The 19,140-nt window shown below is 46.4% G+C and overlaps 2 protein-coding genes across 2 annotated transcripts in view; both read left to right on the forward strand.

Annotated features, from left to right (window-relative positions):
* Positions 1-2,244: 2,244 nt before the first annotated feature.
* On the forward strand, positions 2,245-11,330 carry LOC135901315 (membrane metallo-endopeptidase-like 1). The gene is made up of 3 exons (XM_065431060.1): positions 2,245-2,797; positions 5,551-5,888; positions 8,908-11,330. Exons 1-3 carry the CDS (start codon positions 2,362-2,364, stop codon positions 10,843-10,845), a joined length of 2,712 nt encoding a protein of 903 aa, XP_065287132.1. The 5' UTR covers positions 2,245-2,361; the 3' UTR covers positions 10,846-11,330.
* A 6,553-nt stretch (positions 11,331-17,883) lies between these two features.
* The window catches only part of LOC135901369 (acid-sensing ion channel 4-A-like), a 34,544-nt gene continuing 33,287 nt past the window's right edge, over positions 17,884-19,140 (forward strand). The window contains exons 1-2 of the mRNA XM_065431130.2: positions 17,884-17,909; positions 18,965-19,103. Coding sequence (XP_065287202.2) covers positions 17,884-17,909; positions 18,965-19,103 — 165 coding nt within the window. The remainder of the gene's footprint in view (positions 17,910-18,964; positions 19,104-19,140) is intronic.

Consider the following 19,140-nt stretch of genomic DNA (forward strand, 5'->3'; position numbering starts at 1 on the left):
AACTACTTGGTCACTGCTCGTCACTTACAACGATGTCGCCTAGCATTATAAGTTAGTCAAGAGAACCATGCCGCAACCGCACAAAGCACGCAATAAAGCACAAGAAGTCAAGTATAGGCGGCTTCAGAGGGGCAACTACCCATGCCCGGCCTTCCTGCGCAAAATCTTTTCGGACGCGCACCCTCAAAATGCGTGTCGCTACTGTAAGGATATAGCTAGCCTTGCCCACATGCTCTGAGGTTGCTCCCTGGCGCCGGGGGCCAGGACCACCAAGGAAGAGTGGGACCGAGCTCTACGCAGCTCGGACCTTGAAGCACAGCTCTGGGCTTTCCATCGGGCCCGCGACGCGGCAGAGGGGCATGGCATCTCTGTCCCGACGTGGGAGCGGTCTGCTGCGCACTACTCGTGTGCACCGACGGACCTCAAAAAAGTTATTGATCCATCCATCCATACCACCCGATGCGTGGCCTATCCCCCATAGTAGGCTTGTGCTATTATGATGATGATGATGTCCTTGATGAGTTTGGAGCTTACCCACTCGCGGGGATTGGCCAAGAGTCATTAACTGAGGCTTCATCGTCGTCGTCGTCGTCATCTTCGTCGTCGTCGTCCTCGACGTCGTCGTCGTCGTCATCATCATCATCACAACTCTCATTCTCTCCGTGTTGTCTTCTTTCTGATGGGAGCTTCGCAATTTTCTCTCGGACCGTACTCCGCTCGTCTCGTATCTTCGTCACGTACTTTGCCTCTCCTTCAATGTGTGCACTCTATCCCTCGATTATGTGCAGTTTATTCAAGATTCTTATTAGGTAGCTGTTTATTCAGTTGCTGTTCTTTTTTAATATTTGTGATCTCATTTATTTTCTTATTCCGCAACTGCTGTTGTAGTTGTTTTACAATTCTTCCTTTCTTGTGTTTGTTTTTCCGTGCACCAGCACTCAGGCCTCAGTGTTGTTCCTGAGCACATTAAATGAATTCTAGATTATTATTCTTTGACAGCAGAGCGCAGAGGTGGTGTGGAAAGAAAGAGCCCATACAGGAAAGACGCCTAATTGCAACTGAGTTTATTTCGGAAAATTTCCCTCACGAGCACCAATGTCCATGCGCTGACATTGGCATGCCACCGCAAAACAATACAGACTATCACGTGACGCATAAGCTAGGTTGCCACGCCAGGCACTAGCCGCAATCAATAAACACCAAGCCGTCACGAGTGCCAACGCCGTTAGTGCGTGCGAGCCCGAACGAAGCACCTCCGAAATTGACTAATTTGACTCCGTTAAATCATTCAGATGCAGTGACGGCGCACTGATACCTGCCCTACCGAGGCTCGACTACTGCGGCTTTTTAGCTCGTATTTACGAAGCTCCCTTTACGCTAGAATCGTTCCCGAGTGCACATATTATTCGCACAGGTGGCCGGCCGATGGCAAAGAACACTTACGAATGAAAACATTTGTGAATTCGCCCCCTGCTTTCTCCGTGGTTAGTACATATATTTTCTGCGCAGAATTGGATTACGTGTTTAGTATTTCTGTGCAATACCGCGCACTTTAATATTTTAATACATTTAATAATTTATTATAATATGATTAATATTCTTTAATGCATATCTCTATTGTTATTATTAACCGAGGGTCCTGTTGCAGTCTTTGACTTTGGGATCCTCGCCTGTATATTGTCTCCTAGCCATTCGTTGTACTCAAAGAATTAAAATCTGAAACAGAAACTGAAACTGAAACTTTTCGAGGTGTCCTCCTTGCTCGATAAATTCCGTTTCTGGAGGAAGATTCCGGCTGATGCATCCTTAAACAAGAGCCAGGCCTCCACTTGGCGTCGCCTGCAAACCAACTCGTTTCCAAGCCCGGTGTCGTGCAGCCTCTACTACCCGGGTCAGTACTCTAGCCAGTGTAAGCTATGTAAAGCCAGGGCTAATCTTAAACACATTCTGTGGGAATGCCCACAGGCTCCCTCTGAGGGAAGAATAACGTCTTTAGAACAATGGGAGACCTTATTACTCAGCTCCGATCCGGAGATTCAACTGAAGACCGTCCAACTGGCCGAAATCGCCGCTAGGGTCCAAGGACTCCTGGCCGTCGTCTAGGTGGGAAGACTTAAAGCCTTCCCTACATCTGTTGGACAAATAAAGTTTTACAATCCAATCCAATCTGGAGGAAGATACCAGCGGCACCGGCAGCAGCTGCTTTTTCTCGCACTCGAGCTACACGCGCCCGCGAGGCACGCTCATAGCGCGTTCCGAGACGAATTCGACAAGCCCCTGTGCAGGCCGTTTCTGGATCGTTCCGCTTCTGAACACGCCCATATCTACCGCTTTTACTGGCTTTCGCGGCATCGACTTAGCATGGAGCAACCGAACGACGCCACTCCCTCGCCGCCGTCACCCACAGCAGCGCAGCAGCCGCCGACTGCTGGACGACCACTCGGCGAGGCGGAAGGCGGGACCGATGGCCGGAATGCGTCGCTCTCGCCCAAACGCAGGCTCCAGCGCGGACCCCGAAGTCCCGCTGCAAACCCTTCGCCAGCCAGATCCCACAAGCATTCACCTCGCCGCAGAAGTCCCAGCAGAAGTGCCAGCGCCAGTCCCAGCCGAACTTCGCCGCTGCCCAGTACCAACTTCGAGAACGCCCGGATCAGGCAGGAACCCAATGCGAGGCTTTCGCCCGGCAGGGCTCGCCACCGCGCGGCGCCACTTGGCCAGAGCAGCGGGTCTCCTTCTCCTCCTTCCGCCGAGAAGATTCCCCGCAAGCTGCAGCCGATTCCTCGCCCTGTTACGACAGGTATGGAATGCAACATTTCTGTGGGACGTACGTGTATCATGTTACTGAGCTTCTAAGCATCCTTTATCCGAATTTTTTTTTTCCGGCTGTCAGTTCTAGCGTAATGGACGAAAAAAAAGACATGATACTCTCCCGAAAAATAAATTTCGTAATACGTAACGGTAACTGAGCTTCGGGTCTTGTATAGCCGGTGATAACCTAAGAACTATGAGGTTATATGTTCACTGTCCAACTCAAATACCATTTTCATAAGTTACCAAGGGAATTTATTCACCCGTAGGCACACTTACAACTGGGATGTGAACGTTATGTACAATAAAAGGTATAGCGCATGTAATACATCATGCTTGATATATACAAAACAGATCAACAAATTCTATAGTAAATGGTCTCTCTTTGACACTGACTTTGCCACACACAACAAGAGAACATCATTAAAGCGTCCATGCAAAAGCATTACTGCCAGTCTAGAATTCATGAATGACAACCGGGGCACATGCAAATACCAAGTCTAAACTCAGGCAAACAAAATTTGAGCATCATTCTGACTCATAGAGATTTGCCTCGGGAAATTGTTAGATACCGCGTAGACCAGCGGCGAAGAAACTCGACTTCAACGAGTTTGAACTGCTCTTCAAGATGACCCTTAAATGCGCCACTTAATTAGGCTTGCTCATTTACCTGACCTCAAGCGGTTTCACGTTTGAGGAAGAGCTGCTTTCTCCGTACAGACCGATGTTTTATGCGAAGCATATTACGAGAGCTCAACCCAGCTCCTCAGGCGCGGCGGTGTCGCCTTGAAACCACGTGACACCGTGACGTCACGACAGAGGAGAAGTGGCTTTGGCTCAACTCTTGCAAGACGGGCTGGGTGGGAATCGAACCAGGGTCTCCGGAGTGTGGTTCCACGGGAATAGACACCCTATAAGCGCCCGCTACAACGCTGGCAACTTTACTGAGGACTGCCACCTGTCGCGTATAGTGGAGTCTATTAGGCCACATCCTCCCTCTTTCTCTATCATCTTTCACTACCCATTCCCTCTCCCCTGATGACGCTTCGCCGTGCTCCCTGACGGGTTGCAGAACCAAGCGTCCTTCCTTTCCCTAGATCACTATCTCCGGAGTGTGGGACGGAGACGCTACCACTGAGCCACGAGTACGATGCTTCAAAGCGGTACAAAAGCGCCTCTAGTGAATGCGGTGTTGCCTTAGAAACGAGCTGTTTCTAAGGCGTGCGTCTCTTGCTCAGGCGCACATTTCGTTGCCGCGCCGAACGCTGCTTTGCTCGACGCTCACCGCGTCCAGTGCGGAGCGCGTAGTCGCTGCCCTGTAGCCCATTGTCTTACACCCCTTGGCGGGTCGACGGGAACGCTGCCGCGTTCCACTCTTGAAGGCGAAGCAGTAATGCATGAGTTGTTTCTTCGTCTAGCCGAACCAAATATAGCCAAGCAACAGCAGTTCACCAGGCTAAACAGTGGTTCAACAACTAAAATAAAGGCTAGTATGCTTCGCATCCTGGGCTTAACCTTACCTAAGCCACAGCCATTTTTGTTACTGATTTCAAAATTAAACCTAAAGGTCTGGGCAGATTTCATGGATGATCCTGATATCACTGTCCAGGCAAAGGTAATATTCCAGCTTGAAACACCTAGCTTTTATTTTCCAACTAGCCTAATATCTACATTAGCAGAGTAAAGTGTCAAGCTATTGGTGGATTCTAGCCGGATAGGCTAGAGGTATAGAGAATGTTCTCTGTGTTTTGTGGGTGGAGCTTGTGTAATGTTTTGGTTGTCACCAAGTATACTGTCATTTTGAGCTCTCTAACATCGTTTCCTGCTCATAATTGCCCCCTTCGTGGTTTCCATACGATTTGTTGTAGAAGCAAGTCTGCAAGGCCGTTATATACCTGCTGGTCCTTTCAGTCCTCATGACGTAACTTGTCTAGTTTTCGTTTCAGTAAGTGTTTCTGCACTAGACACACAACTTCAACTCCAAAAAAATAGACGATAGCGTCAATCCAGTAGTCACCGTCATCGATTATCAATGATGGTCGCGGGATCAAATCAAGACCACCGTGGCCACATTACGATAGGGGCGAAATGGAAGAACGCCCGTGTCCCGTATATTGGGGGCACGTTAAAGATATCCCGGTGGTCAGAATAAATGTAGAGTCCACCACTACGGCGTGCCTCATAATCGAAATGTGGTTCTGGCACTTAAAACCCCAGAATACAATTCATTTCTCAGTAAGGCTAGTCAGTGCATTCTACAGTGAAATTCGACTTTTATTTGTCAGTTAATTTGCATGGCTCTCGAGTAGTGACGCGTTTTGCGGAGAATTTCTCCGTATAAATTTCTGCCCACCGTTATTAGCATGCAATATTCCCACTGCATCTGAGGAGCGGCTTGGTCCTTTCTCGATAGATTCGAAAAATTGCGTTGAATTTAAGCCAGTTTATGAATGCAGGTGTGCCTTGTCCAACACTGTCACAGTTCGTTTTTTCTTTCTTTTAACTCCGCGATGTTTACGTTTTGAAATAATCGGAGAGCGAGTACGCGCCCCATGAACGAATATATGGTTTCACAGAAAGCCAGAATTTGCCGAGCACCACTTCGGCGATTGACTGCAGCGCATCCCGCTGTCCATATCTGCGCCCATCGTCAGGCGTTTCTCGAGTTTCACTTCGAGTCGCGGTTGCTGGCGCAAGAACGCATTTTCTGAAAGGTGCCCCGCGATCTGCGTTCACTGACAGGAGGCACCGGCGGCCGCCTCACAACCGCAGTCGAAGATACCGACCACGGCGGTGCCCTGCCGACGGGCACTTTGGCATCTGCGGCTGCCGGCACAACAGCAGCTGCAGTACCTGGACACGACCAAACAGCCCAAGGAAGCGACGTTGCAAACGTTCTCCCTCTCCCCAAAAAGAGATCCTCCAGTGCCATCGGGCCTTCCAACTTAGGATCGGCTACCACGAAAGAGCCAGTACCACCAGGTCGGTCTCCAAGCACTGGGAATTCTACCTTCCCGCTTTACGACCGTAGAAGCCCATCCACAATGGCACCGACTAGCACGGTCACCCGCAGAAGCCATGTAAGCACCAGCTACCCTGTTTCCCGCGTAACTTCTTAAATTAATACCTCCACCTAAAGTAACACTTACACTTTTAGTAATTTCTTACAGAGGGATTGATAGACTGTGGACGAAAAGTGGTAACCTCGGACCGGAGGCTTCGTGCCGAGTTTTTCTTCGTTTGTCTACTGTTGATCAACAGAAGTCTCCGCCATACATTAAATAATTTTTCTTCTAAACAATTAGGTCGCAGCCAGATGTTGCCAGAAAAATTCAGCAAAGCACGTCGCTGAACGCAATTGAGAAATATATATATATATATATATATATATATATATATATATATATATATATATATATATATGATCCCGCTTTTCCACCTGTACACTTCCTAGACATTAGTTTACTTACTGTTCAAAATGGCTGCTTACTTGCCTCAAAGCCCACTTCGATCTGACAAGGCCACGTTATGTTATATCTGTGCAATATACAATTTAGAATGTTAATGGCTGGTTATTTGACGCTAGTATTCGTGTATGGACACAGCCTGAACGCCTATGGATTAGGTGGCGTGAACAATATTCCCTACTATTAACAAGCTTAGAGGAGCTTCCTAAGATTTAGCTTTAAACAAAGTACCTATAACAGTTCATCGCAAAAGTTGTAAATCTATCACTTTTGAGCTTAATTATGATTGTCACGATTCAACATATCGAAGCTGTCAAATCTTTGAGGGAGCTTTCGTCAAATAACGTTTGGTACAAAAAGCTTCCGTCCATATTTGAATCAGTTTCCTTCAGAATAACTTCGGCAAAAAATTCGAAAACAATGTCAGTCTGGTTTTGTATATCTCACTAATTTTGGGAACATTTATTTAACAAATACCTGGTCAGTGTGCTCGTCACTTTCTTTTCTGTATAAATAACAATTTGTTTAAGTTGGTCCAACTTGTTGTACCCCATGCTAAACTGGAGTAATTAAGGGGATAAGCAAGTAAACTGTCATATACATAGGCAATTTTACAGCTGTGGGGTGGCTGTGTCTATTGCGATCAAAGGCTCCCATCCCATGGCACAATTTGCGAAGAAGTATGAGCACCCTATGCCTGCATGGGCCTTCCGCATGCACCTCTTGCACTTCGATACTTTTGCATAATGCTTGAAACAACGAGCAACAAGAGGGACCAGTCCGTGCGTGTGTGAGCGTTTAGTAGTTTTCTCCAGCACACGGCACTTACCCATGTCTGTGGATCGATTATTGGTGCTTCACCAGTAAGTTTTTTTTTTCATTCCTAGTTCAGTAGCGGCAACTAACTGCCAGTATATTAGAAAAGTTTGTGAGTTTACGGCTCGGAGATAAAACCTTTATTACGAGCCACGTTATATACCTAGAGTGTCCCTACGATAATTAAACCGTTCCAGAGTGATTAAATATTTAAATAATAATAATTGCAGCAGTTAATGAACATCAATTACAGAAATCAAGTCTATTGAGTGTAACGTTTCGTTTACACTTGTTAGCATTCGTTCGTGCATTGTCGCTTTTCTCAAAGTCATTGCCTAAGATTTACAGCTCTTAAGCAGGCTAGCGTTATTGCGGTATCGCCTCAACAGTTAAGTTCTTTGTGATGCGGTTTCCCAGCACGAGAACAGAAATATTCAGTACTTCTCAAAGGGCGTATACTCCAGAGTATTCATTCAGACCTTGGCAAAACCACCGAAACAGACGCGGGCAACCCTCCCCCTGCCCTTCTTCTTTCTTTCCTTTTTGGCGCGATAGCGGTAGGCGTCCAGCATCGGACGTCGCTTTGGCAAAAAGAAATTTCGAACCAAATTCCCAACCATGCATACCCAACCACTGTTCTACCACCGAAGTTGTTCATACCCGGTATTTCATTCTTTACGAAGTTATTACTCGGAATATTGAGATCGGCAGCCCACAAACAAGTGTAATGGGGAAAAAACAAACAGCGCATGTCCTTTATGTTAGCGCTAATCAGACTGAAATATTAAATGTGCGAAACAATAACAGCACATCGACCTGCGCAAGAGGCCCCATTTCTACCAGAAAGCTTGCATTCATGCCTATAGAGTTAGCCGTCAGCGTTTCCCACTAAAAGTTACGGTTACTGAAGCTGCAGTTGCCTGGAAGCATGAAAAGCAGTCAGGGGCCCTTTAATGCTACGATTTCATACATTTGTCATTCGTTTTGTCCATAACCTGATCCCAGCAATCTTGGAGGCGCCGCTTGGTGTCCAGTGATGATGCAGAGTAAATGGAAGGGAAAATGAAACGAACGCAATGAAAAAAAAAATTGGCAGTGGCTTAGCTCGGCTACGCCAGGATCGATATACGTAGCGAAAGCTAAGGCATAATAGCACGGTTAGCCTTGGTTAATCTTGATTGCAAGTCCAGGTTGTCTAGCTATGTTGTGGCGTTTAGCCAGTCGTTCGGCGCGCGCTGTTTGTGTGCTTCCTGCGCGATTCGTTTCCTCTTCATCTCGTTCCGATGTCGATTCCAGGGCTCCTCCTGCTTATCAGGATTGTCGCAGTCCATACTGCCTCCTCAACTGTGTTTGCGGCGCACGCGAGCTCTCCTTTTGAATCCTCCGACATGTTATCAGACATGCGACGCAGCTGGCGAAGCGAGCGGAGGCGAGCGCAATGACGAGGAATGCGTGTGACGTCATACCAAACGGCGGCACCGGAAAGAAACTGCGCTGCGCAGCGGCGGACCACCTGTAGCTCGATACTCCTAGTGGCGCATGCGCAGTAGTGGCTAGGGAGCGAGGGAGAAATATCCGCGGTGAGGCGCGCGTTGTGACGTCATGTGCCTCCACGGAGCACCGCCACGGCGAAATCGCAAGTTTGCGGCCAGTAAAGCTTTCGCTTTAAAATTCGACTATTTGCGCACTTAGAGTGTCCCTTCTTCCTAGCTGGTGCGATGATTGGAAAAAAATTGCTCAATTCCTCTCATGTCTTGCAGGCTTTCAAACTTTCACAAAATGTTTTTTTTTTTTTGCCTCCCACTCATCCGCACAGACACCACCGAAGACTGAACACTTCGTCGGCATACTCTCTTGCGTCCTGCTGGCGTTGGTGCTGGTCGTCGGGATCGTCAGGATCGCGTTGTCCCCTTCGGCCGCAGCCACGAAGCTCTGCGTGACTCACGCCTGCCAAGCGTACTCCCTCCAACTCACCTCGTCCATCAACCAATCGGTGGACCCGTGCGTGCACTTCACTCGCTTCGTCTGCGACGGCTGGCAGGGGCACCAAAACATGGACGTCTGGGAAATACGCTTTCTGCGCTTCATCGACGGCCTGGACGCCAGGCTGAAAACCATCGACGTCCCTGCTGCCGGACAGAACGAAGAACAGCGGGCGGCCGCCGTGTACCGCAGCTGCGACAACGTGTACAGTGGCAAGAGCGACGAGTTGGCCGCAGTCAAAGCCGCACTGGCTCGTGCGGGCATCGTCTGGCCGCAGCCGTCCCGAGGGGCGGACGCTCTGTTCGCGTTGCTCTACAGTTCCCTCAAGCTGGGTTGGGACGCCGTCGCGAACTTCCGCGTCGCCCTACTTACCGGCGAGGCGGTGGGCGAACTGGTCGTCAGTCAAGGTACATCTTTTAGCCTGCTGCGCGAGTGGTTCGTGCTAAAAAGTGAGACGGCCGTATGGCGGGCCTACTACGAATATATTAGGAGCCAGTTTACCGGCGACAACGTCACGATAGTGGGCTCCGAGGTGCCATACGAGTTGGTGTGGGAGATCGCAGCACCGGCGACGGACGCCCTCGTGCCTTTCTTTGACTTGACTGAAGTGGCGCCTAAACCTGCCGACTGGTTGGCGAACTCATCCGGTGCGAATCTCACGGAAGCACGCTGGATAGAAGCCCTGCGCCAAGTCGACATCAGCCTGCCTGGCGGCTTGAGAATATCGTCCGATAATCTCGCTTTCCTCGAAACACTACTCAGCGTGTGGGAGTACTACGGCGAAGACAATTTCCACCTGTTCGTCTCGTGGTGCACGGTACAGGTGGCCGCCCTTTATGCGAACAGGGGCCTCATCCTCAACTACTACGGCGAGATTCCCGACAGGGCGAAACTCTACCACAGAGCTTTCTGCGTCAGTAGAGCCGTGTACTTTTCGCAAGCAGTCGTCGCGAGATACAATAGCGACGTCCTCAAGACTAACGCAGCCGTCGTCGCAAAAGAAATAGCGCTGTCCGTGCGTCTGGCGTTTTCGCATCGTCTCTCCAACTGGCCTTACTACAACGAAAACGTAACGGTGGTCGCGAACTGGAGCTCGTTGGAGTCTGCCTTCCGCCACATTGAGTACGACAATGAAGGAAGAACTGACGGTGGAGCGAGGGACGACATGCCGGACATGACCGACTCTTTTGTGGTGAACTGGCAGCATTCGGTGCGCTTGAATACGACACAGCAAACGGTGGAACTGGCGGACGCGATCCAGCACTTGTGGTCATACTTCTGGCTTTGGGGAGATAATGATTTTCAAATGATGCCGTACATACTGGCCTTCCCGTTTTTCGACCCGAATCTACCCTCTGTTGTTAACTTCGGAGGCTTCGGAAGCGAAGTGGCGACCGCCCTGGGATCCATCTCTATCCCATCCTACCAGGCATACAGCAACGCGACTGATGTCTTCAGCTGCTTGAAGCGGGGGCCATTGGGTAGGGAAGAATACTCCGACGCATCCATGAACAGCGTGTTCGGCTTCAGGGCCCTTGTGGACGCTTACAGACGAGCTCCACCCATTACTTTAGCCCTCAAGCAACTCGAGCAGTACAGCGACATGCAACTTCTCTTCATATCGTCGTGTTTCGTTACGTGTTCGGGACGTGGCAGAGGACAACAAAATGAATGTGATTCACTCGCACAGCACGTTCCCGAGTTCGCAGTGGCATTTAAGTGCAGCCGGGGGGCCATCGTAAACACTTCTGAGCACTGTCAATTGCTGTAGAGACCTGTTCGCACCAAAATGTGTTTGATGTACTTGCTTTATGGCTGTGATACTCACGTGACCATAAATTTTGTGTCGAACAGTTTTGGCTTGTCAATTCTCTTTGTAACAGGGCCTCTAGGTGATCGCTTGGCACCGAAACCCCGTGCACTTTGTGAATTTGCATTCATTGCGAAGTTGCCGTCTTGCCTATTCGCACTCCTGGGGAAATTGTACTTTTGTTATCTGACTTCTTATTGTTCTGTGAAGCAAGAGTGAAAATGGGAGATTGGGGACCCTTACTTTCCCTTTTCGGTGACATTAAGTGCAGCTTCGTTGAGAACTACAGAGAACATGGGCTGTGCCATCGGGCTTTATGCTTAGCAATGCCTGCTTTCTGTATATTTCTTTTGAGTAGGTTATTTCACCATGCGTGAGCATACTGTCGTCTTGGTGTTCGGTAATTTAACGTGGTGCTTTGAGAAAATTAAAATTAGGTGCATTTATTTTGTGAGCACATTTATTGATCGCTCTGTTACGGGCATGCCAAACAGTATGTTTCATGTCGATTAAGATAGAGCTTCATGTAGTACTACGACACAGCTACCATGTCATTTCGTAAGTTATTATTGTGACTGATATTCTTCGGGAACTTCATGCAGTAGGCGTAGTATATGGTAGCCCATATCAAGCCTTTAACTTGAGTCACTGAGTAGGCCATGATATATCGGGTAGAGAATCGGGCTGTTAAGCTGAGGGAACTGGTTTCGGAACCTACCATCGACCAAGATGGATCGCTGGGCAGGCGCCAATCGTCCACTTCAATTAACCTCTGTGACGCCAATTGGGTCCCGGGGTATGTGCCACTGGCCGTGTGCTTATCTTCAGTGGCCACAATGACAAAAAAAATTAAACATTCTGCAGGGCTGGAAGGAATCGAGCCTGCGTCGCATATATTTAGGCGATCTTGCCTGAACAGATATTCAGAAGCGCCCCACGCCCAAACCTTGCGACGCCTGCAATACATAGCTCGTACATGGCACGTTTCGGAAGTGGCAATACGGTGTCTCTCTACATTGCTTATATGCTGATCCTGCTAACGTGGACAGTCATAGTGAGATGTTTGATGAACTTTTACAACGAAGTTGTCGGTGGCTAGGATCTGGCAGATAGCGTCCGCGCACAGACCAACAATTTTTCATGCGTGGGCCGATCCCGAAGATGGTGCAATACAAGGTCGAACCACAGTGGAGGTGGACAGACCGAAAATTGTTCGATAATTCAACTTAATCAATGAGTGAGTTCTGGGGAAAACAAAAAATTGCCCGAGTTATTATAGGTGAGTGCGAATGATATGCGTTCGGTTCAATTCGCTTACGACGCGCCTTTTATTTTTAAAAGCTTGGCTCAAGTTACACGGGACACCCTGTATACTTTCCTTTCAAGAACGCTGGTGTTACGAACATTTCGAAAGTTCCTTTATAATGGGCAGCGTTCACAGAGACCGAAGTTTCTCAAACAAGAGGAAGCTGTTCGAGAGAAGTGATGTATTCGTTAGCAACGTGGAAAGCCCGCAAATAATTTATCACAGTCGTGACTTGCAGATATCGACTCATCTGCATCGATATATTTCGGACACAGTTGAGGCAGTGTAGACAGCGTTGTTCGTGTAACTTGCCTGTGAGCTTGGCATAAGTGAAAGGACTGGCGTTAGTCCCACAAGAGGGTGGCATTAAATTATATTACATTGTGTATCTCGTGTACACGTGCAGCAACATATTTTCTTTACTTTCTTGTTGATGCGCTAGTTGTTTCATACTCGTTGCGGTATAAGAGACGTGAGAACAAGTAAAGAAACGACTGAACAAGAGAGAACGTCACTTCAACAGGCACCAGTCTCTTGTCGAGGCTGTACGTCCGGTACTATGTATGGCACCTGGCAAAGGTGATATATGTGGTTAAAAAAGAACGAGAAGAAAATACATACAGAAGGCAGGGCCCCCAATAGAGAAAGCTACTCTGCATTTACACTCGCTCACCTTGATTTTTTTTCTTCGTTTTCTACCAAGCCTTTTCTGATAATCGCACATATCACCTCTACGACGTTTCCCGCACTATACCTGGTGCATAGGCCACGCCACCGCAGTTGGAATGTTGCGCGCACAGTTTGCACTCGTACAGGTCCTGTTCGTGGCGACGCTTGGCCAGTCCTGGTCACCGGCACCACTGGCTGGGCCTCATTCCAGCGGATGGTGCCACCACAACCAGTTCTCAAGTAGCGAGCCATTTTCTATAAAAAGCGGCCGGTATTCACCGGACGTCGTGCCGCCAAGCGTAATTGATATTCATACTCTCGGCTAGCAACTCGGAACCATGTCAGCTGACCTGCCTGCACATAACCACGCACCCTTCTTCCGCACATTGGGCCACGCCACCGCAATTGGAATGTTGCGTTCACAGTTTGCACTCGTACAGGTTAGTTACCTTGAAGCTTCATGTTACCGTAGCAACAATCCTTGTCTCATTGCGGTGTCGTGCCCCCCTGATATGTCCAACGGTATGAAGCGGCTTGGTGTGTGCAGCACTGCATCTTTGGCACCTGTTATTGCTAGTGGAGACAGTGAAACGAATCCGGGTCTCACGACGAAAGTGCAAGAAGATAAACTCGACATGATATTCAGTGCCGTACAACGCTGTAACAACAAAGGGTTACACATACGCATTCGACTAAAGAATTATCTGGAATCGCTGGCCAAACGCGTACACGAAGTTGAAGGTAAACTTGAGTCATTTTCTTCAGAGAGACCAATCTGAAGCCAAGACGTTAATCTAATAAACATCCTAAATCAAATTCAGAATTTAGTATCAAAATATGCATCAGGAGTATCGCCCCAGTCTTGCAGCAACAGTGAGCATGATATATCGATGACGCTCGACAAAATAGACGATTCGGAAAACCGCTCGAGACGCTCTAATCTTCTCCTTTACGGCATACAAGATACGCGTGATGCGGAAGACTGGGAAACGTCCGAGCAAATAGTAACAAAATTCGGCAAACACCAACTAGGAGTATCAACAGCTTCAATCGCACCTGCGCATCGCCTTGGACGGTTTTCAAATGAACGCACTCGACCAATTATTCTGAAGTTTTTCAATGAAAAAGAAATCGAAACAGTGCTTAGTAATGGCCACAGGCTGAAAGATACTGACTTTGGCATTTCTCGTGATTATTCCGAGGCGGTTCGAGATAAAAGACGTAAATTATGGCAGTCCTCAAAAACTATAAAGAAAGAAAAAGACCGTGTAAGTCTTGTGTTTAACAAACTAAAAATTAACAACGAAGTGTACGTATGGGACACTCAAGCAAATTGTGCGAAGCTCGTTTCCTGGTTGCGTCTCCAGTTTGACACCGCGCCAACCTTTCAACTTCACCTAAGCTTCCACAAACATTAACAAATAGTACAATTAGTACTGAGGACGGTTGTCGCTTCTTATACACTAACATTAGAAGCGTTATTTCTAAATATGTCACACTATCTTCACTAATCGACTCAAGATCGGCAACAGTAATAGCATTATTTGAACCTTGGTTGAACGATGCTATTCCTAATGAAAATATGTCCGTTTGTGAAACTGATTTTAATATATTTCGTTGCTATAAAAAAAATCGCCGAGGTGGTGGTGTCCTCCTTGCAATAAACAGACAGTATATTGTGGTGCCTGTGGTTATTATCAATTTCCTTGAATGCATAGTAACTTGTTTTCAATTCAGATCAAGTGACGTAATTGCTGGCGTCTTTTATCGCCCACCGGACCTCCCTCATGGGTTCACAGCAGAATTTCATTGCATTTTTATCCAACTTACTCATCGGTTTCCACGTCTTAATGTAATCACTTTTGGTGACTTTAATTTTCCCGACATAGCAGGGTCCACACAATCAACCTATAGCACACAGTCAGAGTCCAACGCGTTCCTCCAGTGTTGTCTCGATTTCAGACTAACCCAGTTAATTTTAAGCCCGACACGGTGTTCTGCGCACTCTTCTAATATTCTTGATTTGATCCTAACGAACAATACAGATATATGTTCTGAAATACCTCATATTAGTGGTCTATCCGATCATGATGTTTTAACTAGTCGCTTCGTTCCTTCACCTATCAAAAGGCAAATTATCAGCAAGCAGATTAGGTGTTACAAAAGAGATAACTTTGATCGTATTAACAATGAACTATGGCTTTTTTCTGTCGATTTTCTGAGAGATTACTTGTCGCGGACAGTAGAAGAAAACTGGCAACTACTTAAAAACGCGCTCACTAATCTCATAGATGAATATATCCCGATCATTTCCATAAAATCCGATAACACTGCTCCTTGATTTTCGCAGAACCTTCGTCGCCAATATAACAAGAAAAAAAGATTATTCAGGCAAGCTCACAGAAATAAATCATCTGAATCCTAGCGTCGGTACAAAGCATGTGACGAAGAATACCAAAGTTTACTCAAAGCCACGCGCAGATAATTCTATAAACGGGACCTGTCATCCATGTTAACAACTAACCCTAGGCGCTTTTGGCGTGTCATTAAACCCAAGCATAATCCTGACATCATCCTTACTGATCATGACGGCGCAGCGATAACTGAGTCTGATTGTTCGCAACTACTGAACGAAACCTTTTCATCGGTATTCACGCGTGAATATTTGGAACCGCTAGCCACCATGACTCGTACTGATTCGTTTATGCCGGAAATAATAAGTACCGATTCTGGAATTTATTCTTTCCTTACTAATCTTGAGATTTAATCTTCCGCTGACAATAGTGGCTTAAATAAAGCAATTCTAAAAAATATAGCCCCAAGCATCTTCCCAATACTGTCCGCCTTATTTTCACAATCACTATCAACAGGCGTTATCCCTCACGATTGGAAGGTGGCTAAGGTAGTGCCCTTCTTCAAGTCTGGGGATCGTTCTTTACCGCTTTACTATCGACCAATTTCTTTGACAAGTAACATTTGTAAGTTATTCGAACATATTATACACTCCCATGTCAAAAACTACCTTGAAGAACATAACTTCATATTTAAGCAACAGCACGGTTTTCGCAGAAGCTATTCATGTTACACTCAGCTCGCTGGCTTTATTCAGGACATACATTCATCAATAGACACCGGAAGTCAAGTAGATACCGTATTCCTAGAATATTCAAAGGCATTCAACCGTGTCCCTCATCGTCGACTTATTCACAAGCTGAACATCGACTCTACTGTTGTCACATGGATAAAATACTTTCTTTGTAACAGAATGCAATTTACATCGGTTTACAATCACAACTCATCTCTAGTCCCCGTAACATCTGGTGTACCATAGGGAAGTGTGTTTCGTTCCCTGCTTTTTCTAATTTATATTAATGATCTATGAGACGGCATCAAATCTACTATGAGACGGCATCAAATCTAATATCAGATTATTTGCTGATGACTGCGTCATGTATCGTAATATTCATTCTAACCGTGATCATGACATTCTTCAATCTGACCTAAACGAAATAAACGTACAGTATTCAACCTGGCTAATGTCTTTAAATCTTGCTAAAACTAAATTCATGTCTTTTACTAATCAGGCACCCCGAATTTCAACATCTTACATCTTAAAGGACAGCCTTGTTGAACAAGTTTCCAGCTACAAATATCTTGGCGTACACCTAACCCTTAACTTGACGTGGAATAATCCCATTAACCATATCCTCGTATCTGCAAACCGCTCGCTTCGTTTCCTTAAACATAACCTCAAACGTGCTCCCGTACACTTACGCAAATTGGCATACACAACACTAGTACACCCTAAAATAGAGTACGTGTCAGCCATATGAGATCCCCATCACACATACCTAATAACTGACTTAGAAGCCCTGCAGAACCATACTGTACACTTCCTCTTTTCGTATTATTCATGAGAAACCAGTGTAACAGCATTAAAAGATCGCGCCGAACTTGAAGCCTTGTCCCTCCTTCGTAATTTATCTCGTTTAACACTATTCCATAAACTTTACTATCACGTATCTCTTCATAACGAGTCCATATGTGAACCCTCAGCCATTTTACCGCGTCGGGATCACTCTTGCAAAGTCAAATGCATCATGTGTCGTTCCCTCGCATTTGGTCAGTCATTTAAACCTCGCACCGCGATAGAGTGGAATGATCTGCTATCGCACATTGTCGCGGAATCAAATGCCTCGAAATTTACAGACGCTCTACGCAGTACCATGCATACCTAACGTATAACGTTTCGCTCTCTGATTTGTAAACTGACTTTTTTTTCTTTCATGCGCCGATAACCAAAGCCTCCGCGATGTTGTCATAGTTTGTGCAAATCATTTAATGTTGCTGTACTGATAACTATCTTTAATTTTATTTGTTCTTTCTGTGTATATACGTTGATACAATGTAATTAATTTTGTCTCAGTTTTATTTTTGTACTGTATTTACATTTACGCACTGTTCTTTGCCTCACCGATGTAACATTTACCCTATGTAATGCCCTGAGGGCCTTTAGGGTAATTGTGAAATAAAAATAAATAGTGCCTTAACAAGAAACTGCCTGGTGCTGGTTGTAGTGACGTTCTCTCTTGTACTGTCGTTTCCTTACTTGTTTTCGCCTCTTTCCCGCCGCGTATTTTTCTTTGTATGGTATTTGTTTATCTTGACATCCCGTTGAACGTGTTTCTGCAGCTTGTGTCATGTCTGCGCTTACTTCAAATCTTTGCGTTTCAGGCGTTCGATGTGCATGATTCAACACGGACCGAATTACAGACATGACGTGATGGTCGTGGCCTTAACAAAAAAAAAACATAATCGATTAGCTTAGCCTATGTCTTTCTCTTCTTCCATTAGCGTTGAGTGTTATATGCCCGGTCAAGTTTGTTTGTTTGTCTGTTTGTTTGTCTGTTTTTCTCTCCCTTTTTTGCGTGTAGCCATTGAGCCATCGACAATATACGTCGCGCTAATGGAAGCCTGTCTTTTGTGTGCCTTGCCATTAGCACCATACACCATATATGCGCGACATGCCAAGTGAGACATCAGGATTGACGTGGGCGGAGCCGAGGTTTAGGCAATCAATGGCGCATTGATATTTTCGTTCTCTATCGAAGAGGCGTTGAAGAAAAAAAAGACCTCAATTTGTTGAGAACTGATGCTCACTCTTTTGTTCGATAAAGTTAAGCAAACAGCTACGTGCTTAGTAAACTCCTGCTCCATTAAAACGGTGTTGAACGTGAGAATGAATTAATGGCTCCAAGGTGTCGGCACAGCCGTCGCTACGCAGTAAAGCGCAATCAAAGCATCACTTGTGACTCAGTAGATTTATTGGGACTCTACTAGAACGCACGCCGAAAATGTGAGTGCAGTCTTTTTTTTTTTTGGTACGATTACGACGAAGCCTCTTTTTACTAATATCTTAGTGTCATAGATGCTCGTGTTTGTGTATTTGTCCAACCATAATTCAATTTAATATTTGCAAATGGCAGAAGAAGATGTTACACTCCTGCATGATTTGCGCGCAGTTCTTGCATGCGGCGTGTGCAAGATTACAGCGGCACCTCTACTGTTTCCGTCCCTCTATTCGGTAGTTTCTTGAAAAACTAACAAACCTTTGTCCTCCTAAAAAGCAGCGACATCATTTTGGCAGTTCTGACTGAACATTTAGCTTTGACATAAACGCGGTAACCTTTCTAGGTTATTACGGTTTCCATCGAGTCGCCATTATATATTATCTCTCACGGCACGTCACGCAAGGCCCAGATTGCATAAAATTAAAGCCTGTTCATATCATTCATCTGAATTATTAATGCCATTTAATAATGAATTCACAATAACGTGCGCTTACTTTTTACTTTCTTCCGAGAGCAAAGTGTATAGTCGTACACCGCACATCATTAGCAGAAAAGACAAAGAGATTCCTCAAATTTGTTGGGCAGTTAATTACGACACATGCGCTTTCTTTCTCACGTAATGGCACGCTCAGCTCACACACGAACTGTGCTTATTTGGTCGTCAGTGAGAGGCTTGAAAGCTAATAATAAATACTTGTCTAGTTGTTCACCGTTTTCGTTCTGTTAATTTTGTTGCATTGAGGACTATCGCCAGACTGCGCGACTTTGTTGCCGTGTCCGGTGTGCCGGGCTGCGATGTGCTGTGTGGTAGGCGAGGCGGCGGCTTCCGTAGGACTGTCTGGGCCATAGTTCTCACGACGCTCCTGTCACTGACACTGCACGAGTGCATCCAGGTACGTAAACACAAGGTTTCATATGTTTATTCTAAGC

This window comes from Dermacentor albipictus, chromosome 3 (assembly GCF_038994185.2).
Source record: "Dermacentor albipictus isolate Rhodes 1998 colony chromosome 3, USDA_Dalb.pri_finalv2, whole genome shotgun sequence".
Classification (NCBI taxonomy): domain Eukaryota; kingdom Metazoa; phylum Arthropoda; class Arachnida; order Ixodida; family Ixodidae; genus Dermacentor; species Dermacentor albipictus.